The following is a 27,791-nucleotide window of genomic DNA, read 5'->3' as shown; positions in this document are numbered from 1 at the left end:
GCATTGTTTTGTTTGACTGAGAGTGCCTGGATAGAAAAGCGTGAGACTGAAAATATTGTGCGTATTAATGTAACCCTAACATGCTGTAACATTCAAACATTACTCTAACACACTTCCAGGAGTGTTACATTCAGTTCGATCTGGCTCTGTTATAATAAAATCCAGTGTTAATGTGGAGCTCAGCTCTAAACACTCAGGACTGAGGACTGAGTAAAGACAAATAGAGACATTTTGGCACTGCACTCACAGCTTTGAGCCAACCAGCTTTGCCAACTACAAACTTGCTCTGAAACTTGCTCTGATAACATGAGCATCTGCCCCTCTCATTCCAAATAACTGAACATTCCTAAAGGCAACTATCACACACACATGGAGCACAAAAGAATACATGCTTTTTGTTACTAAATTTACTATAAATGTCCAGCCACAAACTTCAGTAACTCAGTTTTTTGTGATTCGTTACATTGTATCCAGACTTGGAGAAATAAATGATGGAGCAGACCATTTGTTCATCGGTGCAGACTGACTTCGACTGAAACTTCACACAAGCAGTTTTGTCTGGTTGTTGATTTATGATATGCTCATTTAGTCCTTTTCTGACCACCTCGTTGCTCCCCAATGTGTTACTCAAAAGCTGTAAGGTTTTTATCAGGAGTGTTTAGTATCAACAAGATATGAAGTTGTTGTTTAAAGTTCTATGAGGCGCTTTATCTTAGGTCTGTTCATGGATATGCTGTAAATGTTACATATTAGAATTAAGAAAGCATAAAAGAAACTGTCACTTTCTTTGCCCACAAAATCACATATAAGTATACCTTTTCTTCATGCAGCTTCAAACCAGTCAGATCCTTGCTTCTCAAACTGGGTTGTGTTTACAGCTAAAAGCCAATAGAGGTCGCAATTTAGTCCTTAATTTTTTATTGAAACCAATTCTTCTGCTTGGCCTGATGTTAAATATTTCCCAGAACTGTGATGATAAAAAATAAAGACTTTGGCTTCAGAGTCGAAGACCAATTTGCTGAACACACACAAGTAATGTGGTGATATTTTTGTTTCATGTGGTTTAAATATGTATGAAGAAACACACGTTGTGTCACTCAAACCGCTATGTCCAGATGAACAGAATCAACCTTTGGGGTTTTACTTACCTGGATGATTGAGCATGCCCAAGACACACTTTGTGTCAGTTTTAACTGACAAAAATTTGAACTGTCAAGAGTTTTATTCTGTTATTTTTAAACTTGTTATGGTGGTGTAATACCCAGAATGGACAGTAGGAAGCAGTGGGTGGGATCATGAATGGAGGTCTCTTTTGCAAACTTTCTCTGACTTCACAAACACTGTGACAACAGACACACACATGGCACTGAGAAGATCAAAGAAAATGTGGAAAAAGTTACAAAGAATAAAAAGAATAATAATAATAATGGATTGCATTTATATAGCGCTTTTTGGGACCATCAAAGCGAAACGGCAACAGCAGTTGTATCTGAGCTGTCTAAGCAAATTTATAATATGAACATTTGGCCTCAGTTACAAATCAGCCTCTCAGCTTTTTCTTCTGCTGCTCCACCTGAACGTCCTGCTCTCTGCTCTTCTGCTTCCTGCTTCCACTTGATTAACTTGATGTGCACCACATATACCTGGTCTTCACCTTAAGTGAACTTAACTAAACTGAATCCTTCTGGTCCAGCACTTGTTAGGGTGGGAAAAACATGCTCATAAACGAGTTGGAGCTTTGTGTTTTGAGGGTGGATAGCTTCATTCAGCGCTACTGTCTGGATTTGAAATATTGTTAGTGATGAAGAGTGCAGAGGGTTTTTGCAGCATGCTTACAGACATGATAATGGTTAGAACAGTCTCTGGGTCAGGAAGTCAGAACACGATGTCCTGAACTAGGCCGTAGAATCTAGGATAAATATTAAATAATAAGGATAGCCAGGGAGATATTTTTCTTTTTGTCTCTTACTAGATACTAAGGCGAGGTCGGGACTAAACGGGGAGGATTCGTCCCAGACTGCCACGTTCGTGCCTGGAGAAGGAAGCCATAATAATCTTTTGTTATTGTCACAGTATATAAGCTGTACAGCGTGTTTGAGGGTTATCCTTTCTGTGAAGCAGGCCGCTGGTTCACACAAAGGCCCAGAGCTGTCAACTTGTAAGTTCAACTGCTGAAATAAATTAAACAGTTTTTAAACGACAGATATTTCTCCTGAAATCCTTCTGAAAATTTTGAACACGACACACTATGATTCATGGTAACATTATACTTAAACGCAAAGCCGGAATTAGGTCAAATATTCTGGTTATTCTAATATTGTACAGAAGATGTGTTGAATGACAGATTTTTGCTATTTCTCTGTTTACAATGGGTGTGCTACTATTATGTTGCTTTTGCAGCATATTTTCTCCTCATTTTACTTAGCAGCACCATCATGTGTTAGAATACACAGTGTACAGCTTTGAAGTCATGTCTCTGAAGACTTTGCGAATGGAGTATACTGTTTACTTTTTCATAAACTTAAAAGTTTTAAAACACTACAACAAAATTCCATTAAATTTAAATCTACAGAACAACTACTACAGTGACATGTTTAATTCACTGCCACAGTTTATTCTAACAGTCTCCATGGATTTGCTATAAATTTTCATATATATCTGAATTAGAAAAGCATAAATAATCTGGAACTCTTTATGCCTACACATTGCACAGTGGAAATTCACAGGTATAACACTGTGTGAAAACAGTTTAAAAGAAGCATCACTGGTGAAGACACATACTGGCCCAAAGAAAAATGTCTGCGGCCACCAAGTGAAACTTTTAGTTTCCCACGCTGAAAAACAGCTGCATTTCTCTGCATGGTGTAAATATTCATATATATGTAGCACACCTGGATTCAACCTTCTGAAATAACCAGGCATGCCCGGAGTTCATTTTATTTTAGCATACCCAAGTTTGTTATTTGTTCCTGTTCTTAAATACCATGGTAGTCAGGCGAGCAGGTGGAACAGACAGAAGGGAAGCTGAAGACGAGTGAAGTGTATGAGTGGGTGAGTACGTATGGAGAAGATCAGATAAATATAGGGGAGTGAAGTTACGAAGCGCTTTGAAAGTAAGAAGCAGGATCTTGAAATTGACACGGAGGTGAACTGGAAGCCAATGGAGCTGCTTAAAAACGGGTGTTATATGTTCATATGTTACATATTATTATATCATATATCACATTAATCACTGACTGGAGGGTGTAAATTTAAACTTCAAACATCATCATTACAGTGTTTCAGTCATTATTTCACATCATCTGTTTGTTTTCTTTTATTGTTTTTACATGTAGTCAGATGCTAAGGTCAGTGTGCATCTGTACATACATGTCAAAACAACACAAAGAATTCAGAATAAATGAGTTTGTTCTTTGTTTTGAATGGCAACAGATAATAAACCTAACTATGAATTTATTTGTTGTCTTTGTTACTTTAGTTCCACTTCAACCACACAGTCATTTCCTGGGTTTGGGTCTCAAACCAAACTTAAAAGCAAAATTCAACAACAAAATTAGATCATTTAGAGATCTATGGTATTCCAGGTTTATATGTGTGTTACACTACCTGTCGACATCATGAGTACATATGCAAAATAAGTTCCAGAATGACAGAAAAATCAGATTGTCAGACTTCAGAAAGATGGAAAAGATGATAGAAAAATGTTTCTAGAACACAACTATCTCTGTGAGTCCAGAGTCCAGGAGATTGACGACAAGAGGCTGAAAACAAAACATGTTGGGGGAGAATGAATGCTGTGGATATATATCAGAACACTGGATGATAAGATGACTCCCAGACTGCAGAGACCTGCTGGAAAAGGAATTCTGCAGCAGGATAATAATCCACAGGAAACTGCAAAAATCACACAAAAAAGGCAAAATATGTCTCCTGACTTGAGGCAACAGAGGAGCTTTGTACATTGCAGAGAAAGGAAACAGCACAACACAAGTAACAAGCTTCTATGTTTGCAGTGGACAGGAAATATAATGATATCACACAACTGCTGCGGTCAAAGCTACAGGAGCTGTTTGACATTTGTGTGAAAGGGAAGGAAGCACAGAGAGACCAATTAGGAGAGGACACTGTGGTGTAATCTATATTGATGTACATCATGCGCCACTAGGCGGCAGTACTTACCATCTAGTCAGGAAATGGTTATCGCTTGAGCGGGTAGTTTTATTCAAGAGCCCAACACAACATGGTGTCAGAAGTGCACTCGCTCTAAGCGGTGAACTGAGAAAATTGAAAAGAAAGTCAGCTTGGCGATCGGCTAGCGACAAACATGACGGAGCAAGCAGCAGCTCTACCGGCGGCAACTGGCCCGGTTATGGCAGCTCCACCAGCGGCTACTTTCACCATCAAGCCACCGGAACCGTTCGACTTCGCAAAGCCCCAGGAATGGGAGAAGTGGATCAGACGTTTCGAGCGTTTTAGAATGGCAAGTAATCTGAACAGTTCAACGGATGCTAACCAAGTGAACACATTAGTTTACTGCATGGGAGATGAAGCTGACGACGTGCTAAGGGGACTTGACCTAACAGACGGGCAGCGTCAGCAGTACGATGCGGTCAGAAACGCATTTGATAGACATTTTGTCCCCAGAAAGAATGTGATTTATGAAAGAGCAAAGTTTAATAAGCGAGTACAACAGCCATCAGAAACAGTTGACTCCTTCATAACAGCTCTATATGCTCTCGCTGAAAACTGTGAATATGGTGAACTTCACGATGAACTTTTGAGGGATAGGCTCGTTGTGGGTCTTAAAGATTTATCACTGTCAGAGAGAATGCAGCTCAACAAAGATTTGACCCTAACCAAAGCTATCACAATGGCGAGACAATCTGAGGAAATAAAAAGACAGCAAACTGACCTAAGAGGTGAAAGCAGCACTGGCAAAACAGCCGTGGATGCCGTGCATGTCAGAAAATCACAGCCAAATAAATTCAGAAGCAGAGAGCAAAAGCAGTTCAAGCCACAAAAACCACAAACGACAAAACGAGAAAAAAACATGTTCTAAATGTGGAAAAGCACCGATGCACCCAGCAGCACAGTGCCCAGCTAAAAATGCAGAATGCCACAACTGTGGGAAACGTGGACACTACGGGAGAGTTTGTAGGTCTACAACTGTGCATGAGGTGGCAGACAGTGCAGATGGACTTTTCCTAGGTGAACTGGATTCAGGAGAAGACCCGTGGCTTGCTAACATCTGCGTGAGAGGCAAAAGCATGACATTTAAATTAGACTCGGGGGCAGATGTCACAGCTATCTCAGAGGAGACATTCAAAAACATTAAGCAGCCAAATGAACATTTGCAAAAAGCTGAAAAGCCACTGTATGGACCAGGAGGTGCAGCACTGACCGTACTTGGGTCCACAAAGGAAGACATTTCCTACAGTGACAGGAGCACTACAGAGACAATCTATGTAGTCAGAAATCTGCGTGTAGCTCTCTTAAGCAGGACAGCTTCTGTGAGACTGAAACTAATTGCCCGAATGGACAATGTTGACCTTGAGACAGTGAAGAAAGCGTACCCCAAACTATGTGATGGGCTTGGGCTTGTTCAAAAACCATACACGATTAAGCTGAAGCCTGACGCTAAACCTTATTCACTGAAAGTGCCAAGGCGTGTTCCACTGCCACTACTGGGCAAAGTCAAAACAGAGCTGGAGAGGATGGAACAGTTGGGAGTAATCAGTCGTGTGGAAGAGCCCACAGACTGGTGTTGCGGCATGGTCGTAGCCCCCAAAAAGGACAAAGAGAAAGTCCGTATCTGTGTGGACATGACACCATTAAATGAGTCAGTGTGTCGTGAAAGATATATCCTTCCCTCTGTAGACCAAACACTAGGCATGCTCACAGGTGCGCAGTATTTCTCCAAGCTCGATGCTAACATGGGCTTTTGGCAAATACCGCTGTCCAAAGAATCTGCTCTCCTCACCACATTTATTACGCCATTTGGTAGGTACCATTTCAATCGTTTGCCATTTGGTATTTCCAGTGCACCAGAGCATTTCCAAAACATGATGGTGACGGAAGTAACAGCTGGCCTCGCGGGAGTCGTGTGCCACATGGACGACATCCTGGTCTGGGGATCCACGAGAGAGGAGCACGACATGAGACTCCATGCTGTCCTCGACCGTGCAGAGAAGGCGGGCGTCACCCTGAACATGTCAAAATGTGAGTTTGGCAAAAGAGCAGTGAAATTCTTAGGATTCATTGTGTCATCTGAAGGCATGAGTCCTGACCCTGACAAAACTAGTGCGGTGCAGAATATGAAAGAGCCAAGCACCGTGAGTGAGCTTAGGAGCTTCTTAGGAATGGTGAATCAGCTGGGAAAATTCATCCCAAACCTCTCCGAAAAAGACAAACCACTGAGAGACTTGCTTTCAACTAAAAACATGTGGTACTGGGGGCATGAGCAACAAAACGCGTTTAGCAGTTTAAAAGAAGAACTGTCATCCGCTCCAGTACTGCAGCTTTACGACCCAAACAAACCACAAAAGATCTCAGCTGATGCCTCTTCATACGGGTTGGGGGCAGTTTTACTACAGAAAGACAATGACGTGTGGTCACCAGTCGCGTATGCCTCACGATCATTGACAGCCACAGAGCAGCGCTATGCTCAGCTGGAAAAAGAAGCACTGGCGCTCACCTGGGCCTGTGAAAGATTCAGTGACTTTATTCTAGGGCTGCACTTTGAGCTTGAGACTGACCATAAGCCACTTGTGAGCCTACTTGGAGAACAAGCCTTGGATTTGCTTCCACCACGGATACAGAGATTCCGCATGCGCCTAATGAGGTATTCTTACACTATAAGGCACATTCCAGGCAAAAGCCTCACCACAGCCGACACGCTGTCACGGTCACCGCTGGCAGGCAGCGTGATGCCCAGAGACAATGATCTTATGGAGGACACCGATATTTACGTTGACGCGGTGCTGGAGGGCCTTCCTACTAGCAGCAAATACCTTACAGATCTCCGTGAGCAGCTACAGTCTGACAGCGTCTGTTCCCAAGTCATGAAGTTCTGTGCAGAGGGCTGGCCGGACAGGAACCAGCTGCAGGGAGTGGTAAAACACTACTGGTCCGAAAGAGCAGTTCTGAGTGTACACAATGGACTACTGCTGCGAGGCGCGAGGTTGGTCATACCTGCAAACATGCGAAATGCAGTTTTGGACAAAATACACGAGGGACACCAAGGGGTAGTTAAGTGTAGAGAACGTGCCCGACAAGCAGTGTGGTGGCCAGGCTTAAGTAATCAGATCAGTGAACTTGTCCTTAAGTGCAGGTTGTGCATACAGGAGAGAGTTAACGCGAGGGAACCTCTTATGCCCACACATTTACCTGAGAGGCCATGGCAGAATTTAGGAGCTGATTTGTTCACACTAAAAGACAAAAACTATCTGTTGGTAGTAGATTATTTCTCGAGATATGTAGAGATTGCTCAACTCAGCCCAACTCGCTCAGCCAATGTGATTGTGCATTTAAAGTCAATGTTTGCACGCCATGGCATACCTGAAGCATTGATTACCGATAATGGCCCACAATTTGCATGTCAAGAAATGAGAGACTTTGCAAAGGACTACTGTTTTGAGCATGTCACCAGTAGTCCCAGGTACCCACAGAGCAACGGCGAGGCGGAGAGGGGCGTCCAGACCATCAAGAATCTCCTCAAAAAAGCTAGCGATCCATACAAGGCATTGCTGGCATACAGAACAACAGCACTGGCGAATGGCTACAGCCCGGCTCAACTTCTCATGGGGCGCAGGCTTCGTACTACCTTGCCAATGCTTCCTGAAACCTTACAGCCCTGTCTGCCTGATTTTCAGCAGATTTGTCGTGCAGAGAGAGAGAAAAGGCTGAGACAAACCGAATGTTTTAACAAAAGACATAGAACAAGAGAACTGGATAAATTGTTGCCAGGGCAACCAGTCTGGATCACGGATGCAAAAGCACAGGGCACAGTGACATCAGTCCACCCAACTCCGCGATCATACATCATCAGTGGACCCCAAGGGACAATCAGAAGGAACCGCAGTCATCTTGTGCCGATCCTGCAAACAGAGACTCAAACCGAAGCAAAACAGATCCAGTCCACTCCTACAGAGACTGTTTCTGAGCCAAGCGCACCACATACACCAGGTGTGGTTAGAACCCGGTCTGGTAGGGAAGTGATTAAACCGAAAAGACTTGATCTGTGAAGCTAATTGTTTGGAAAGGGGAAAGTTGTATTTCAAATGCTAAGTTGTGGTTTTGAGAATAGCATGTTTAAAAGGTAAAATGGTTGGACATATGTTACAAGAGAAAAGAAAGTGTTTATGAAAATACCAAGTTTATGTTTCCTGAAATGCGGGGGTATGTCTGTATTGAAAAAAAAATATTATGCAGTTATGTTTTGTTTGAAGAGCAAAAGAATGTACCAGCCTAACTTCAGTAAGGGGGATGTGGTGTAATCTATATTGATGTACATCATGCGCCACTAGGCGGCAGTACTTACCATCTAGTCAGGAAATGGTGGTATGTGATTAGCACGAGAGTAAGCTAAAATAAAGATGGTTGTTGCTCCACGTTATCGCTTGAGCGGGTAGTTTTATTCAAGAGCCCAACACAACAGACACCTGTAGAAAAACTCTTGTTGTACTTCTCTTTTCCTGTAAAGTAGAACTCTTTGATTTATCTGAGGATCAGAGTGCAGCAGGCTGAATGTGATGATGTGGCACTCTTTGCTCTGCATGATGGACTTTTTCTGTAAGTACACGTCTGACATTGTTTGAATGGCAGTGATTAATGAAAATGTGACTTGTGATATTTTGTGATTGTTTAAGCAAAATGTGTTACAGTTGTTTTAGTTATTGTGTTTAGAGCCTGTTTGACAAATATAAGCACACCAATGTTGTGATCATTGTTTCATCTAAAAAAATGTCTTAAAAAAGTTTAATTTCATGTTGATTTTATTAGCTGTATAATGTCTGATGAGATTTTATTTATTTTTAGCGTCCTGTACAGTCATCTATGAAAATGTTGAAGGTAAGTATCTGAATTGATTTTTACATTTATATGTGCTATTTAACATAATTTAATGACCAAACCTCAATCTGTTAGTGAATCTCAACATGAAATGTAATCAGATTACAATCAGACCTTAATGTGCTTCTACTTTAGCCACTCCTTTGTTGAATTGGTGGTATGTTTTGGGTCAGTGTGATTCTGCAAGACCTGTCCAAGACTTCAGTGTTCTGGCTAGATGAAGGGTTCGTGTACAGTATATGACCTCGACCGTTGGTGCAGCAAAGTTGTCCTGTACCCTTAGGGAAAAATATCCCAAAGCATAATGTTTCCACCTGCCTGCTTGACGTGTTGTTCTTGGGGTCACACTCAGGATTTCTTTATATCCAAAGCGTGTCTTGTTGATATGACAGATATGATTTTGTTTTCACTGGAAAACCGCACATTCCCCCAATCCTTCTCTGAATCATTTAGATGTTCACTGGCAAACTTAAGACAGGACTGCACATGTGCCTGCAAACCTGGAACAACAAACAATGATTCTGTGGGCCTTTATACTCATAATGAGCTATATGCCACATCTGTCTGGAGGCGCTGGAAATCTTACTGGTCGGTCAAATACTTATTCCACTCAATAGCAAGCAAATTATGGAGGACCACAAGAGCCACGTGCATCGAAATAAAAAATCCTGTGCTTAATTAATGAATTGTAGAATAAAATCTGCATTTAATAAACAGATTTTTTAAAATCCTTTTAAGTCTTCATTTCAAAAAACATTTTCGAATTGCACTTTAATGAACTTCATTTCAAAAACCTTTTTCGAATTGCACTTTAATGAACTTCATTTCAAAAACCTTTTTGGAATTGCACTTTAATAAACTGCATTTCAAAATCCATTTCCCTTTCCTGTTCGCTCAGGGATTAACATGTGGATTAGCATTTGGATTAGCAGTTGGATTAACAACTTAATTTTAAAAATCCTGCTGCTATTCAAATTAGCCACACTGTGGGATGTAAGGAGCTCTCTGATTGGTTGGTCAGACACAGGCTGTTTGCCAGCCTGGATTTTTCTAGCTCATAGCTTCGCCCTGCTAAGAAGCCTGTGTGCTTGTACAAAGGCCGTTCGGCCTCGGGATTTACACTCGGCTCGACACGGATATGTGAAGAATGAAAGGACCCTGCAGCGAAACGGAGAGCCCAACCTCTGACTGAGTGCCTGTTTACAAAGCCTGACCACCTGTGAAGGTAACGTGCTAACGTGGCTAACGCTAGCATCACCACACGTAGCCCCGTTATTTTAAGGTCATCTTAGCTTATGAAAGTTTTACGTCGCAGCTGTACGAGCTAGCTACGTGTTTTGTAAGCTGCTGTGCTCTTCACAAATAAAGCTGGAAGCAGCTCAAACTATTAGAACCAGTAGTGATGTGCGGATCGATACTGAAATATCGATTCCTCCGATACCAGTCATTTATGTTCTAGAATCGATTCTCACATTAAAATATCGATATTTTAGTAATTTAGGGTAAATTTGTAGTTTATTATTAACAGAAACACAGTGGAAAGAACCTATATCATTTGGAACATCTACATTGGAAGGAACTACTTCCTCTTCCGCCTTTCATAGTCATGTGCGAAATATGGCTGTATAAATGTGTGGCAGCCCCTTGGCGTGTGCACTCACAACAATGGCTGAGCGTAATTGGAGTTGTTAGACGTGGTTTACATCCACAAACAGCCGAGACATGGTTTGCTAAAGAAAGAAGAAAGCGAGGTGTTGTGGCAACACCACTAACCTTGTCAAACACCTGTCATATCACAGAATCATATCACAAAATATGACAAGCATATGTTGAGGTGAACTGAAGAGGAGGAGTGGGATAGGTGATGCTAGGGCGAGACAGGCGTCTCTCACGGAGTCCCTTAGTGCTGCAGACAGGCAAGGTATTCAAATAGCGCACAACTTCAGTTTTTTTATTTCTATATGATGAATTCTGCATTATTAAGTGATAAGAACAAGTAATCTGATGTCCTGTAATCATTATGACGCTATAATTTGAGATACAATAAAAGATACAATAAATAAAATAAGCTTTTGTACAAAGTATCTGTATCGGATCAGTATCGTCGATACCACCCTGAATTTTACTTGGTATCGGATCGGAAAGGAAATCAGTGGTGTCGCACATCACTAAGAACCAGCACTGAGGCCTGTTACATTTATACAGTGTTAGAGCAACGGCTGCAGCCTACAGCCTTTAAACTAGCGATTAAAATGCTGACAGTAAACTCGTCAGTCCAGATGTTACCACAGTTTAGTACTTTTCTCTGTATGCTCTGTGATTATAAAGGCCTTAAATTCTGTGATATATACTGTAAATGATTTTCACAGAGGTCTTAAAGTACTTAAATCACTGCTGATAGTCTGGTTGTTTATATTTTCACATTTTTGTGTCTGTAGGGCTGTTTGATAACAATTTGGACTTCTCTGGGAGATGAGGACACACCCACACCTGTTCCATACTGCAGCCATTGATGGTGTTACGGCTCTGAGTCAGCTTTGGGCCATCAGACGCACACACTGGAAAACCAGCACCTGGACTTCATGCAGGAGAGACGGCCTCAGTGATTTACATTCATAAGCAAGTTCAAACATTTCTGGCCTCTTATCACTTAGATTTCTTAATTTTAAAAGTGAATGCATTTAAAGCAGGAACTGTACACCTAGCCATCAGAAGTGTGGCAGCATGAGTACTGTAAAGTTTTGTAGGGTCCTTGTTAAAAATTCCACAAGCACCACACATTTGTCATATAAAGTTCCATTTTTACAGTACATTGTTGAAATTATAAACTATATATTCTAGTTATCCACTTGTCAGTAATTTTTGAGTAAATGGATGTCAGTGATAAATCAGTGGTGATTCACCTGCAAATGTTTTTAACAAACTTTGTTTTTTGTAGAATTCATCGGCAGCTGTGGAGAGATGCATTTGAATATCTTCTGGTTCCACTTTTCCTTACCTGGAAGCTGAGGACGGCTGATTCCTGACAAGGACACACACCTCAGTGCTTATCATGGGTGTTACATCCTCTGTGCAGTAATTCCAGAGAAAACGAGAGAGCAACGACCACTCATTAAGACCAGCCAGAAATCTGTCCCTTCCTGGCAGCTGTGGAAACTTCCAATAAGAAAGTTTGCATTCTTAGAACAATGCTGGATCATGTGTGATGTGTCATCATATGAGGATATTACATTTTGACTTAATTCTGCTCAATGTGTTTTGATCGTTGATCCAGTATTTCAGCTTTGTGTTGTGCTGCAAGTTTAAAACCCATTGTCCTCATGAGCACAGCATCTAACAACTCTCCTTGAAAAAGTCGATTGACTTTAACTGGACACAATGGTTTCCAGTGGGAGATACATTCATCACTCATCCATGACACTGGAGAAGTCACCTGAGTGAGTGATAAAACAATTTTCCATGGAAAATCCAGAGGGACTAAACTTTGTTGTTTCTTTGGGCTCTATTTCAGCTCTAGCAGCATCTCTCAGAAGAAAACTGTTTTCCCAATAATCAGATGAAAAGATTGTTGAACCAGGTGGTATTCTCTGGAGTTTAAGACCAAGACTGAACTCAAACAGTGAATTGACATTAGACTTGAATTCATAAGATGAATAGAAATACTGCTGAAGCTGAATGATTCATTCATATATGATTTTTTTTCTCCAATTCACCAGGTCTGTATAGTTCAGCATGACTAGGGTACATGATACAAAACAATAAATACAGAAGAATAAAAACTTTGTGAATAACTTTACTCTTCTTAAAAATAACTCATAAAACAAGTAAAAGTACAAATGTGTACAAGTTAGAGACTTCCTCACTAAGATTTTAATTGTGTGTTAAAGAGAAAGAGATTAGGAGGTAAAGTAGAGGATGCAGAGTCCATCATCACTGAGGCCGTCTCTCCTGCATGAAGTCCAGGTGCTGGTTTTCCAGTGTGTGTGTCTGATGGCCCAAAGCTGACTCAGAGCCATAACACCATCAATGGCTGCAGTATGGAACAGGGGTCCGTTCTTCGTACCTCGCTAAGTAAGTTAGTAAGTTGTGCATTGCCTTGCATTTCTTTGCGAGTGGCACGTTTCTGTACGCTGTTGGAGACGCAGAGAACATTGGCAAAAGTGCTGTCTGCCGTTCCATTCACAAAGTATACCTGGCACTCAAGCATTTCCTGGGTGTGTTTGTGGTTTTTCCAAGCCACTTAAGACCACAGGTTGTCAAACAGGGCTTTTTTTCTATTGCAGGTACATTAAATTCGATAATGAATGTGATGCAATCATGACCTATGTCTGTAACTATAGCTCGATTGTCCGCAGGCTTCCCTAATGTGATTGGTACCATAGACTGCACACACAGTGCGATCAAGGCCCCCCCAGGCCCCAATGAAGGGGATTTTGTCAATTGAAAGGGGGTTCACAGTATAAATGTGCAGGTGAGTAATAAATTTTATATTTTAGATGGTAATATATAATGAAAAGGAGTGTGTTCACATATAATGAAATCTCTTAGATGGTGTGTGACTCTATGTGCCATATCACAAATGTGGAAGCTAAATGGCCCGGATCAGTGCATGACTCAAGAATTTTCAGAGAGTCAAGGTTATACACATTATTTGAGCGTGGTAAGAAAAAGAGACTTATTTTGATATTTCATACTTATTTTGGGCCTAACATAACAGCATTTCTCCATTACACAGGGGCCTACGATGGGATTCTCCTTGGAGACAGGGGTTATGCATGCAGGCAGTACTTCATGACACTGTTCCCTGACCCCAACCCTGGGCCACAAACCCGCTACAATGCAGCTCTAGCCAGGACAAGGGCACGCATTGAAATGACCTTTGGGCAAATAAAGGGAAGATTTCAGTGTCTGAAAAGTCTGAGGGTTGCACCTGACAGGGCATGTGACATTATTGTTGCATGTGTCGTACTGCACAACATTGCCACCATCAGAAAGGAGAGGACTCCTGTGGTGGAGGTGCAGCCTGATGATGACCTCCAGCCAGTGCACTTGGACCAACCTAGTGGCAGAGCTGCACGGGACAGAATTGTGCAACACAATTTCGAATATTAAAAACATGACAAAACATATTTTTCATTGAAATTTATTTGAGCATCTTTTTCTGTCTCATCAAAAAAAAGCCAGTCATCATTTGCCAGGAAAAAAATCATATACTGTATCACGCAAGGTCATCAATAGTGCTCTGTATGAAAGTGTATTTTTACTTACTCTGAAGTTCCTTTTGAAGCAACTCGATTTCTAGTTGAACTTTTTGCCTCATTAGAGCTTGAAGTTCGATTTCACCTAGAAGCTTTTGTTTCTTTAGCTCAGTATACTCCAATTTTTGCTGGAGACTTCTCTTATAGAGCAAACGAATGTCACCCTGTTTTAATTGTAGAGACAACATTTAACGGTCAATACATGTCATATAGGAAGTAAAATTAATTACAAGACTGCCCACCTCTGTATCAGGCCTCTCTGCCAGCCTCTTTGCCTGCAAATCATACTGCAGTCAGAAACACATAGAAGTACACAAGTAGATACATATTCAGGCCAAATTATGCATGCACTTACAGGGACTTCCTCCAAACCACAGTCATCTGACAGGGTTGCTTCACTGTCCTGTGCAATGGAAACAAAATGGTGTTACAAAGGGATGTGGTACAGCCTATTGGTCTAAATAATTAAAAAAAAAAAGATATATATATATATATATATATCCCAACTTACTGTGCATGCTTCAGTCACCCCTTGCATGGGAACAGGTAAAAGTGATGGAGTGTTATGTAAAACTACACACAAAAAAACCCACAATGTCAATAAATGTCAAAGTACAAAAAGCATTTTAATTAAGGCAACAACCAAATATTTTACATTGTACAAATAGAATTATGAGGTCATTTACCAGTTATGAAGGTGCTGCTGCTACTGCACCCCGGCTGCTGGTCTAAGGAAGAGCTGCCCTTATATTTCACTTTTACTTGTTCCCATGTTCTAGTGAGTCTTGTTGTGGCACTAATGTGAAAGAGGATATAATGTAATATAATATAATATGATATAATATAATATAATATGATATAATGTAATATAATATAATAAATTACTTACGAGTTTAATTTGTCAGCAACTCTCTGCCAGCCCTCTCTCCTTGCTTTTGCAGCCTTTGCAGTGTTCCCTTGCGTTTTAATTAAACTCTGAAACTCCTGAAATCCCTCAATCAAGAGTTCTTGCTCTGCTGCCGAAAAATACTGAGCGCGCTCCTTCGACATTTTTGCCGACCAATCAAAGGGTTGCCGATCAATGTTTCTACTATCGATGCGTAGCCCCTTTTAAGCCACCCAGTGATCTCACATTACTTCATCCAGCTGTACTACTCGTCAACAACAGGTGTGTTCGGAGAACCGGAATAGCGAGCTCAAAGTTGGCGCGATGATTTGATGTTGGATGTGTCATTTGATCTTGGATGTAGTAAGCGAGGTACGAAGAACGGACCCCAGGTGTGGGTGTGTCCTCATCTCCCAGAGGAGTCCAAATTGTCATCAAACAGCCCTACAGACACAAAAATGTGAAAATATAAACAACCAGACTATCAGCAGTGATTTAAGTACTTTAAGACCTCTGTGAAAATCATTTACAGTATATATCACAGAATTTAAGGCCTTTATAATCACAGAGCATACAGAGAAAAGTACTAAACTGAATCAATTTCAGCTTTCGTTTCTCATGATGTATATTGTATTAATAATTACATTTCATTATCTGTAGCTTTACCACACATTTGCCACACAGGTGTAGATACTGTAGGTTCAGTGAATGCTTAGATTGCACTGATTAGCATATACTGGACATTCAAAGCTAAGATTCAGCGCACTGTGTTAGAGGCTGGGATTTGATGAATTCATCATATATACAACCTTTGATCATCGTTTATGTCCAGTTGAGAATGAATCTGTGCACTCACATATTAAATGAGCTGAAATCAGTAGTGTGATCTCCAGTCTTTATATGCTAAATGAGACAACTGAAAGCTGTTATTTTAATCAGCCTGTCTCAGTTGTTTTAACTCACAAGTATCACAAAGTAATGTGGTAACATCTGGACTGACGAGTTTACTGTCAGCATTTTAATCGCTAGTTTAAAGGCTGTAGGCTGCAGCCGTTGCTCTAACACTGTATAAATGTAACAGGCCTCAGTGCTGGTTCTAATAGTTTGAGCAGGCAAACAGCCTGTGTCTGACCAACCAATCAGAGAGCTCCTTACATCCCACGGTGTGGCTAATTTGAATAGCAGCAGGATTTTTAAAATTAAGTTGTTAATCCAACTGCTAATCCAAATGCTAATCCACATGTTAATCCCTGAGCGAACAGGAAAGGGAAATGGATTTTGAAATGCAGTTTATTAAAGTGCAATTCGAAAAAGGTTTTTGAAATGAAGTTCATTAAAGTGCAATTCGAAAAAGATTTTTGAAATGAAGTTTATTAAAGTGCAATTCGAAAAAGGTTTTTTTAAATGAAGACTTAAAAAGCATTTTAAAAATCAGTTTATTAAATTGGAATTCAAAAATGAATTGACAAATGCAGATTTTATTCTACAATTCATTAATTAAGCACAGGATTTTTTATTTCGATGCGCGTGGCTCTTGTGGTCCTCCATAGCTCAGTAGCTCCTAATTTCTAAGCATTAAACAAAATGTCAGATTGATTAGAAAGAAATCAAAGGAGAGCGTTGTATTATATTAGTGATTTGATAAGTAAAAATCAGGATCACTGAATATTATTTATACAAGTTAGCACTTGTATTTCATAGAGGCAACAAAATCGTCCATTATAGAGATTCTGAATTTGTAAATTCTGCTGTCAAATCGTGTGCACAGAAATATTCATAACATCACTTTTTCTCAGAAGAAACTAACCGATCTTAAACAAGCCAGACAAGAACAAAGAACACCAGACTGCCTGACTTTGCTGTGTTTTTTTCACCATCATATAATCTTCTTGTTTTTACACTTTCATCCCATAATGGTATTTCTCCTTTGGACAAATTTATCACCTTCCTTTCCTCTCCTCTTTTTTTCACTTCCCTGGTCCGTCTCTCTTGCAGCCATTATTTTGCCAGAAAAACTGGCAAATTTTTTGCGATGTTGTTTCTTTCCTTTTTTTTTTTTTTAAGTTTGTTTTGCATCCATAGCATAGTGAGGAAAATAAACAATGATGTCACTGAGGGTGTCAGGTCGTTTTTCGTTTCCTTGTTTTTTTAGGCACTGCCAAAAAAAATCTCAGTCAGTTTGGAATACACAAAAAAGATTTATTTAATGAAATTCAACTCGTAATAACGCACACAAAATATATTCAAAATAATCACAGTTATTGAAAGAAAAAAGGTTAAAAAAAAAAAAAGAAAAAAAATCCATGAGATTTCAAGAGATGTTGTAGCATCAATAAACACTGATGACAGAATACAACATTGATTTTGTAAGGATGTATATTTAACTATTGATTTTCAAAAAAGGAACAAAATATGATAATAGTATTGACAAATACAAATTATTCCAGCAAATGTCAAACAAACAGTGTTTTCATCTATACATACTAGGGGTGCAACGATACACAAAATTCACGGTTCGGTTCGATACTTTGATGCCACGGTTCGATATTTTTTCGATACAAAAAAAAATGTTCATGCCTTTTTAATTTGTCATTTATTAAAATTATAAATATATTTTAACTCAAAAGTACAGTTTTTAAATTTAATGTTGCTGAAACAACAAAATAAAAATAAAAAAATCTATCTGATAGAGAAATCATCTTTGGAAAAGAGTTTATTACAGAAATAAATGATCTTTCCAAAATAAAAGCTATACTATACGCTTCTTCTGGGCTATATTCTCAGCAGCATATTAAACATATCAGGTCCCCATAAAGAGAATCATGTGCTAACGGCTGTCTAAATGACTCGGGTAAAGTTTGTAGCATGCGTGCTTGTCGTTTTTGTCTGCTTCCACTTGTCTTTGCACTAGGATGATGTCGGAGTAAATGTGCAGTCATATTCGTTGTGTTCCCACTAGTGCTGTCAGTGTTAATCTCGTTGAAATGACGTTAACGCCACAACACGGCAAATCTCCATTAACAAGCTACCGTGGATTACCCCGTGCGACACACTTCTCTCCTCTGAACAATCACAAAACACAGCTCACTAGCTGCAACCACTAACATGGCTCTCTGGCTCTAGAGCTCACTTTTCTCTGGCCTTAAATACTTCTAATTGCTGATGGGAGTCAGCTGTACAAAAAAAAGAAAAAAATAAGGTGGCACCTAAGGCATGATAGACAGGAGGACACACCCACCCAAGGGCAACCTCAGGAGGCGGGCCTGCTAGGGCCATAACAATATAACAAACATGCTCCTTTAAATAGAACAAAGATAATGAAATGTGCTGGTTAATATTCACTTCAGTTTGTTGAGCTCATCCTCAAACAAACAATTCATCAAATGTAACAGATTTTTTGGTATCCATCCAAAATCTGCTGATTATTATCTCCTTGAGAACAGGGTGTTTATCCAAAAATAAAGCTTATAGTAGTAATTCTTATCTCTGAAAAGTTCACATAACACAAAGTAATAACAAATTCAAGATTCAAGAAACTGTCAGTAACCCAAGGACATTTCCATTTTGCTGAATCATTTACTGACTGAACACGATGTCATTAATTGAAGTAGTGTCCATCTGGCTCTTCATATGTGTGTCATCTGCCTGGCTGAACCAGTTGTGGCAGAGCAACAGCTGATTTATAAAAACTACTGATCATAATAAATCGCAAAGACCAAATCTGTTGAAATGGGGCATTAATGCATCATCATTTTCAGTTCCGTGGGGTGAGTAGAAAACATTCTCTCAGCTCTCTGGCTTTGAAAGCTTTCCTCTCATCACCGCTGAGCAAGCTTCAGTGGATCTTGCAGAGAATCTCTCTGATATGACTGGGGGGACTTCCCACTTTGCTCAGAAGTCACTGGGCGCTTGGGCCACTGACATGTTGATCTGAGTGTTTTTGAAAGGATTTACATGAAAACTAGGTTTTCCATACTTTGGTTTTTGGGATTCTTACTTCCTGTGCCATCATCTTCCTCACTGTCTCCCTCATCTTCCTCACTGTCTTCCTCGTCTTCCTCACTGTCTTCCTCGTCTTCCTCACTGTCTTCCTCGTCTTCCTCACTGTCTTCCTCAGAATAGTCATGAATTTCAATACTTTCATCAACATTTTCTTCAACATCTTGTTCACGTTGTTCTCCCCCTCTAAGCCTTAAAACTAAATGTACGGTGAAACTGTGTTGAATTCCACAATCCTTGAGAGTCCGATTGTCCTCCAGCTGATGTCGATCAAAAATAATCCGCTGTACATCTGAAACACACACAGACAATAAAAGTAAAGAATACACAGACTTTAAAGCAAGACTGAGCATTTCTGCATAACAACTGAAAAAATTCAAGCATCATTTAGAATTATTTTAATTATTTAAATAAAAGAAACAAAAAAGAAAAACAACCATTTAATGCCCCGACTTGAACAGATGAGAAAATATCAGCTCTTGCTAAATTGCTGTAAACATATGTCTTTCAGCCAATCGTCTGCCAGGAGAAAACTTCTTTGGGTAAAATTAGATTGCTTAAATCTTAGCCAGGTTCAGGAAGATGCCCAGACCTCCCTCTCCCAGCCACCACCTTCTGTTGTTTCAGCCAATAGACAGAATCTCTCCAGTATCCCCTCTCAGCTAGACATGACCGAATCACCTCAAATATGAGGCGCTCAGGAGGCATCGTGGTCAAAAGTCTGAACCACCCCAACTGGCTCCTTTCAGTGTGGAGGAGGAGCTCTTCTATGTATGGTTATACTCGGCTACGGTTCTATAATTCGTAGAAATATATAAATGTCCCTACAGAGAAATGCAGCTTGTAGAGAAGAAGAAATAAGCAACTGATGAATTTATTTTAACAAAGGAAAATCAGAAAATGTCCTTTTAACAACTTTCCTGACTACTGGGATAAAGATTTCTTAGTTTACAAAGTGCAAGCAAACGCACCATGAAACCTATTGAAGCTACAAAATGACTTTTATGAGTAGACAGTGTGAGTGCAGGCAATTCTGGAAATAAACAAATTAAGTAACACCTGTAGTTCTGGGCAGGTGACAATCTGTCTAGCGTTAACTGTAATGTAGTAATCTGTAGTGCTCGTTTTAGTCGTGATCAAGGAAGACGGTGATTCCACACCTACCTGGAGGAATGCCCTCTTTGTCCTGGATTTTAGCTTTTAAATTCTCAATTGTATCAGATGGCTCCACTTCGATATTTATTGACCTTCCAGTTAACATTTTCACTACAACAAGCATTTTCGCAGCGCTCCTTTCCAACGCTGAGCTGACAGCTTAACGGAAAACGATCTTCTTCTTCTTCTGCTACTGTTTTTATGGTTGTCAAGCAACTCTTAGGTGCATTACCGCCAACTTCTATATTGGCGTATGGATCAGAAACTACAGTACCACCATTATATTCTTTTTAAAATTCCAATTTAATTCACAAATTTAAAAATGTCAACAAAAACCATATCCCCTGAGTTTCTTTGAAATAATTCACTTATCTTTAAATTATTCTTGTTCTTATGAAGAATCCTGACCAATATTTCTCATTTATTAGGTAGTTTTCCTTCCTCCCATTGTTATATAACTCTATCAATATTTCCTTGATTGCATCACTCAGATTGTTCAGCATACAATAACAGATTTGATCCTCAGCCGGAGTTGTTTTTCCAGATTTCTTTAATGCCTTGTTCCATTCTGACAAAGAAAACTTGATATTAATTACGTCCTCACTGTCGTCTTCATCCTGAATTATTTGGATATTTCTCTGTAATGTTGTTTCTCATTCTCTTGTTTCTTTATTGTTAAGGTTCTTTACTTACGTCAGTGTTTTTCTAATAATTCAGATTTACTTGTCTATTATAATATTTTCATTATCTATCATTGTTGCAAAATAATAATCTTTTGAATTGCCAGACATTTTTTGTACATCAAACCCTGTCCAGTGGTGTATTTTTACCCAGTGATTCGCAGCATTTTCTCCAACAATAACTCTTACCTTTCTTTATGATCCTTCTAACCTCTGTTTGTTTCATTTTTAAACTTGTTCTGTGGTTTAATTGCTAATGTACATTCTTGTGTGCACCATGGTGTTAACATTTTCTTTTTTGTTCCCAGTACTTTACAGGATAGATTCTTTGGCTGCATCCACTACACTTATACTTATGAGTTCAGTTCATTTGTTGGTTTGTTGAAATTCAGATTTTTTCAAGCTACCCTCACTCCGCACCCAAAACTTATCCTAGTTTGCCTTTTCAATTTTCCACTTACCCTCTGTTTTTATCTGTGTTTTCTCTGTGTCTGCTCCTATGCTGATAAAAAATGGATAGTGGTCACTACCTACTGTGTTATCTTGGTATACTCTGCAGCTGCTAATACCAGCCAGAGATTTTAAACCAATGTAAGATCAATTGCTGATTGATTACCCCTTTCAATATCCACCCGTGTAACGAAAGAATGGAGAAGCTGATATGAATAATATTGTAACAAAGGACATTTACCTATTTCCCCTTAAAGTTACATTTCTTATATTTCCTGTTTTTGTTTTTATGTTTTCAGAAATGTTGGTTTGTTTCTCAGAGCCACCCTATTACTAAGAAACCTAATTAGGCTTATAAGCATTACAAGTTTCCACTATTTTGGTTTTTTTGCATTAAATCCAAACTTTGCCCATATATTTCAATTTCTTTGCCCTATTTAATATTTTTTAAAGTGGTGCATTGCTTTTTATTTACATTTTACACATGTTTAGCACAATTCATTTTTTTGATTTGGAAAGTGGAGTAAATTGTTCATTCAGCATGGACATTATAAAAATAAACTGCAAAGGTGTTTGTGCTACATAGAAGTCCAAAGCAGCGTCAGTAATTATTCATGGCACACTAACCTGACTCCAGTGGTTTTACTGCACTGATATAAGGATGGTATCAGGCAAGCTCTGACTCTTGACATTAGTGTATTTGAAATGTTGAGCTTTAATGTTTGTCACAACAGTGTCCTGGTTCTGAAACCTATGTAGAGAGAGAGGATCTGACCAACCTCAGCATCAGGCCCACAATCTGCACAGCAGACAAGGAAGTCTGAGATCTGCTGATGGTGTTTGAAGCCACAGTAACAATGATGAACAATGCCTTAACCATGACATCAAGCTTCTCAGAAATGCAAAATTACCACTAGGGATGCACCGATACCGATACTGGTATCGGGTATCGGGGCCGATACTGTAAAATGTGTGTGTACTCATACTCGTAAAAGTTAACCGATATCATGAACCGATACTAACTTATTTCATTAATCAGAGGGTGGCTTGTCATTTTTGTTGTAGTTTTTTAGATTGGCCACTAGGGGGACATCCCGCGCTAAACAGGCACAGGGTTAGACAGTCAGACTGGCAGCTCCAGTTAAAAAAAGAGAAACTGAAGGCTGCTGTAGCTAGGCTAAACAAAATGTCAGCAGTGTGGACCGGAACAGCCAACTTTAACTCAGGTTTTGGAAAAGCGATGAAAAATGTCAAGAGAAAATCCACAGGCAGTTAAATAATTAATTAAATGTGGCAATAATTAATTAAAATCGGAAAATCATTAATTACATAAATATTTATGACACATGTAATTAATTAATTATTGACACGTTTAATTAATTAATGACACATTTAATTAATTAATGACATATTTAATTAATTAATGACACATTTAATTAATTATTTCTTTATTTCACATTTTAATTAATTATTGCACAATTGACTCCTTCAGGTCTCACCATGAAATAATTTTATCTGTCAGCCTCACCCATCAAACTCAGGGGGCGGGGCTAACGCTGATCAAGTCAAAACCATTGCTTTGGCCTGGTGGCCATTGTTTTTAGCACACAACAACCAGCATGTGGAAACTAACAGAACTGAACTTTGAAAAACCCTGTTTGTGTGTGTCACCAAATACAGTTTTAATATTTTTTTAGCCGAGAATGTAGTGGTTTAATCTTCATGTGTCTGGTCGGTTTGTCAAGATAGAGCCTCTTTGCAAAAGTGCTTCGATGATTTCGGAGATGTCTGCCCAGTCTCACGGCAAAGCGTGGGATAGACCCGTTCGCCTCGCAAGTAATCGAGCTGTTATTACCACCGACAAAGCGCAGGCCCCGGTACACAGCTGTAATAATCCCCGCTGACACTGACTTATTTTACTGAGGTTATATTTATTGGGGTTTTATTTCCTGATGTTCTTATGTGTCCTGCGTGTTTCAGTCGCCAATTCTGAATTATAACTAACATTAAAAACATGTTTAAGGAGGAGAGAGAGCAAATAAATTCGATTAACAGCTGATCTTTGGGTTTTTGTTCAGTCATCAGTGTGACCTGCGTATAAACGCATAAAAGAAATAACGTTGGTGTTTCCGTCATGTAGTAACTGCTGGCTTTAACTGTACAAAGGTTGTTCGACACTATGAAACACATACAGACTTCATGATGTTCAGCTAATATTTTTATTGTGAATATTAATCATGAGGGCAAACGGACCTGCACACCACAGAGCAAGATCAGCATATCCACGATATCTTCAGCTCTCTGAGTTAACACAGAGTTTCCCAGCTGACTAATCTAACGGTCATCTACGAATATGTCACGGCTCATATCAATATGATTTTACAGAAAAGCATCCTTAATACTGCCAACTATTCCAGAGACTTGAAAATCTACAGCATAAAGAACAAAACATCCAGAAGTCTGCACGATGTGTTTCATAGTTTGTAACAAGCCTTTGACAGTTAAACATAACATGACCGAAAAAGAAAAAAAAGAGAAAAAAAATCACAAATTATATGTTAACCTCATTTATTTTTATTTAAGTAAACTCTAAAAATTCTAACAGACAGCTGGTGCTTAGAATACAGTTGAATAACTATTAAAAAAACAGATGATATAATATTTCTGTCCAGGTTGCAGTCTTCATGATGAATTCATGACGCTGTTGCAAACTCTGCTCCTCTCGGTGGAAATGCGCCTTCTCTTCTCTTTCTTTAAAACATTTTAAAAGTCAGTTTACTCTCAAAATTCACTGTTAAATCCAAAACACACCAGATAAAGAAAAGCGAACGGTTCAGTCTAACACATGTGCCAGTGAACCATTAAACATCTGTAAAACTGTGCAGTTATGAAACGTAACTTTAACCTCAGCCAAACCGATTTGCTCAATTGTAAATAAAACAGCGAAGTAAACGTGACCCGACAGACAAAACCTGAGTGAATTAGTCCAGCGTTTAACACTGAGAGCTAAAACTCTCTCTCTAAAAAAAAGCTGTGTGCCGGTGATTGGACATCAGCCGCTGATAAAGCTGGTTCGCCTATAAAGTGCTCTGTTGGGAAACAAGATCCAGCAGCTCTGCGCTCGGGAAAAACTATAGGGCCTGTTGAGCTGATCACTGGTGTCGTGAGAAACACGTCAGCTCGTTCTTTATGTTACAGAAGCACAGAGACACAAGACCAGGCGGAAAGAGACGATCGTTGGGTGAAAATGAGAATCTGCGAATGCAACATGTGGAACACGGAGAGTGGAATATCTAAACAAACCGGTTAACGTAGCCCCTCTAAAACAAACAAATACACACAAAATAAACAGTTAAACTGGAACACCGGGGCTGTGAGCTCGGTGCACTCTGTCAGCTGACTGTTAGCAGAGCTAGTGAAATCTCTGAAAACATCTGAGCACTTTTGCAAACATGTTCTATGCTGATAACCTGACCAGACATTTGTGGCTAAAACACTATTCTTAAAACTACACCACCACCATTGCTGCCTGTGATTTGAAATGCATTCTGGGATACCAAGTCGACGCAAGCTATTGATTATCTAGGATTGACCTGTCTTGCCTTACTTTGCACGGCAACCAATCAAAGCTGAAGAGAAGCTGCATGGCAGCATTAACCCCGCCCACTTAGTTTGATGGGTGAGGCTGACAGATAAAATTATTTCATGGTGAGACCTGAAGGAGTTAACTGTGCCAAAATGAATTAATTAAATACACCATTAAATAATTATTTAAATGTGTAAATAATTAATTAAAATGTGAAATAAATAAATAATTAATTAAATGTGTCAATAATTAATTAAATGTGTCAATAATTAATTAATTACATGTGTCGTAAATATTTATGTAATTAATTATTTCCAATTTTATTCAATTATTGCCACATTTAATTAATTATTTAATGGTGTATTTAATTAATTCATTATGGCAGCCCTGGCGTTCCATAGAACACAGCTTTAACCGTCTGTTTGTTGAAAAATAGTAAGGGACCGCATGTTCTTGTTGGTAACTGTAACGGCGTTGTAACGATAGGAATAGTAATTAGTTAGATTTCTCGTTACTGAAAAAAGTAACGCCGTTAGTAACACCGTTACTTGTAACGCCGTTATTCCCATCACTGGATATGATGGTGATTAAGTCAGAGACCGTATAAAAGGAGGAGTGGGGATAGAAAGCAGCTTACATGATGCACTCTGTGTGAGATTTGTTGGATTTGGATGTGTAGAGCGGTAGCTTGACATGCAAATCTAGTTTGACTTTGTTTCCTCTCTAAACTAACAACATGTTTGATTTGTTGTTGTTCACTCCCTCCTCAGGTGATGACTCTCTCAGAGCAGAGATGTCCTGTGGCCACGCTGTTACTCCTGAATCTCTGACACGTTGGTGTCGCTCCCTGCTGGATGAGGTATGTCCTGTCTTTGTAGCCCTTTTTTAAAATTGTAAATAAAGTTTCAAGTTCAATTTGGATAACGGTGGTGCAACAAAGTTATGTTTAAGGTTTGAGCTCTGTTTAAAGAAATCTTTCTAAAATTATTATACAAATGTTACTTTTTAGGTCAAGGCCCTGCTTTGTAAATATTATTTTATAAGCTCAAGACTAGGGTGCTACTGGTACTTGTTTCCATGAATAAAGGTTATCATTGAGTGTTTGCCAAATGTTATTGTGAAAATAACTAGAGGCTTATCAGATAAATGTAACAAAGTATTATTATAATGAAAATAAGAGCTCTGAAGTACTCCAGATTTGGACTTTAAGTAAATGTATTTAGTTATTTCTCTAATTATACAAGTTTTTGTTGTTGTTGTTTTCAGGGGAATTACAAATTCAGATGTCCAGCTTCAGTGGACGGCACCAAACAGTGTAATACAGAGTGGTCGTACCAGGAGGTGCGCAGACTGGCTGATCTGACTGTGGAGGAAATGCAGCACTTTGAAGAGAGCATGGCCCGTCTGGTTCTTGCAGACCACTGTGAGGTTCAGCCAGTAAGTGATTTATGGTTATTATTGTGACCTTTCAGCTTATTTCACTTTGATAAAATTGTTTAAATTAGAGGTCTCTTTCTTTTCTCTAAAACACTGTTTCCCACATCAGTGTCCACGGGGTAAAACAGATGTGGAGTGGAAGAATCTGTCCAACCTGTGTGTCCAGTGTGTCGTATGCACAGCTGATCAGAAGAAGAAATACCAGTTCTGCTGGCAGTGTCTGAAACCATGGAAGGGTTCAGGCCTTCGATCTGACCGCTGTGATAACGACGGCTGTGAGAACAAGGACCTGCAACTTTTGCAGACATGCAAAACCATCAGTCTGCCTGAGGTGGAGGGCGTCACCAGCTGCCCCTCCATAAGACTCTGTCCTACATGTGGCATGAGGGTGGAGCATAACAGAAAACGCTGTAAAAATATCAACTGTCCTCGCTGCAAAATGGAGTTCTGTTTTGTCTGCCTGAAACTAAAGCGTGAATGTTCACAGACCAGTTCACCATATAAAATCTGCCCCAGTGGGGTCGCTCCAAGGCAGACCTCCATCCCTGTGTGGAGGAAAACATGAAAACAAGACAAATGAACAATTTAAGAGAATGTTTATATTTTCCTTAAACGTTTTAACAATTGTTGATATAAAAAAAAAAACTATGTTGTGTAACTCAGATCCAAAAGACACACCTCTATTTTGTCAGCCTTTGTTTCTCTGCCTCCTACTGGCTGAACTTTAAATTGCACAACAAGAGACGGTTTGTTCTCTTCTGTAAATCACTAACTGTGCAGAGAGATCATTATACATCTTTTACTCAAACATGTCTTTGAATATGAAATATGAATAAATTTTTATCAGCACTCAGTTTATTACAAATGAAATCTTAGCATCATGCATCAGGTCTTCTTGTGAGACCAAATGTTAGCCTGTAGTTTAAGCGCAATGTGAAAAATAAAGAACTTATAAAAAGTGCTGTATTTCTTCTGTTTTGTATCAACATGCACATAGTGGATCAGTAGCTCCTAAATTATAAGCATTAAACAAAATGATTGATTAGAAAGAAATCAAAGGAGAGCTTTATATTATATTAGTGATTGATGAGTAAAAATCTGGATCACTGGATATTATTTATACAAGTTAGCACTTGTATTTCATAGAGGCAACAAAATTATCCATTATAGAGATTCTGAATTGGTAAATTCTGTTGTCCAATCTTGTGCACAGAAATATTCATAACATCACTTTTTCTCAGAAGAAACTAACCGATCTTAAACAAGCCAGC

General features: G+C 39.3%; 2 protein-coding genes across 2 annotated transcripts; one reads left to right on the top strand and one right to left on the bottom strand.

Moving 5' to 3' along the window:
* Positions 1–17,397: 17,397 nt before the first annotated feature.
* Positions 17,398–20,533, bottom strand: LOC102795655 (ubiquitin-like). The gene is made up of 2 exons (XM_006810904.3): positions 20,377–20,533; positions 17,398–19,504 (listed from the first exon to the last, which is right to left on the bottom strand). Exons 1-2 carry the CDS (start codon positions 20,489–20,491, stop codon positions 19,164–19,166), a joined length of 456 nt encoding a protein of 151 aa, XP_006810967.3. The 5' UTR covers positions 20,492–20,533; the 3' UTR covers positions 17,398–19,163.
* A 3,476-nt stretch (positions 20,534–24,009) lies between these two features.
* Positions 24,010–27,085, top strand: LOC102799160 (E3 ubiquitin-protein ligase RNF19B-like). Its single transcript, XM_087838308.1, has 5 exons — positions 24,010–24,054; positions 24,791–24,818; positions 25,839–25,942; positions 26,350–26,520; positions 26,630–27,085. The coding sequence occupies exons 1-5, from the start codon at positions 24,010–24,012 to the stop codon at positions 27,083–27,085; spliced, it is 804 nt and encodes a 267-aa protein (XP_087694434.1).
* Positions 27,086–27,791: the final 706 nt, after the last annotated feature.

The sequence above is a fragment of the Neolamprologus brichardi genome, chromosome 3 (assembly GCF_056152115.1).
Source record: "Neolamprologus brichardi isolate AB-2024 chromosome 3, ASM5615211v1, whole genome shotgun sequence".
NCBI classification, from domain to species: domain Eukaryota; kingdom Metazoa; phylum Chordata; class Actinopteri; order Cichliformes; family Cichlidae; genus Neolamprologus; species Neolamprologus brichardi.
Note: the sequence above shows the minus strand (reverse complement) of the source record. Positions and strands in the feature narration are given on the sequence as shown.

Bases quoted from the DNA above. Each gene is read 5' to 3' on its own strand.
- LOC102795655 (XM_006810904.3), bottom strand. From the start codon at position 20,491: ATGCTTGTTGTAGTGAAAATGTTAACTGGAAGGTCAATAAATATCGAA. The intron at 19,505-20,376 runs GTAGGTGTGGAA...TGTGTGTTTCAG, and splicing joins CAAAGAGGGCATTCCTCCAG to ATGTACAGCGGATTATTTTT.
- LOC102799160 (XM_087838308.1), top strand. From the start codon at position 24,010: ATGACCGAAAAAGAAAAAAAAGAGAAAAAAAATCACAAATTATAT. The intron at 24,819-25,838 runs TAAAACAAACAA...ATTTGTTGTTGT, and splicing joins ACCGGTTAACGTAGCCCCTC to TCACTCCCTCCTCAGGTGAT. The intron at 25,943-26,349 runs GTATGTCCTGTC...TGTTGTTTTCAG, and splicing joins GTCGCTCCCTGCTGGATGAG to GGGAATTACAAATTCAGATG.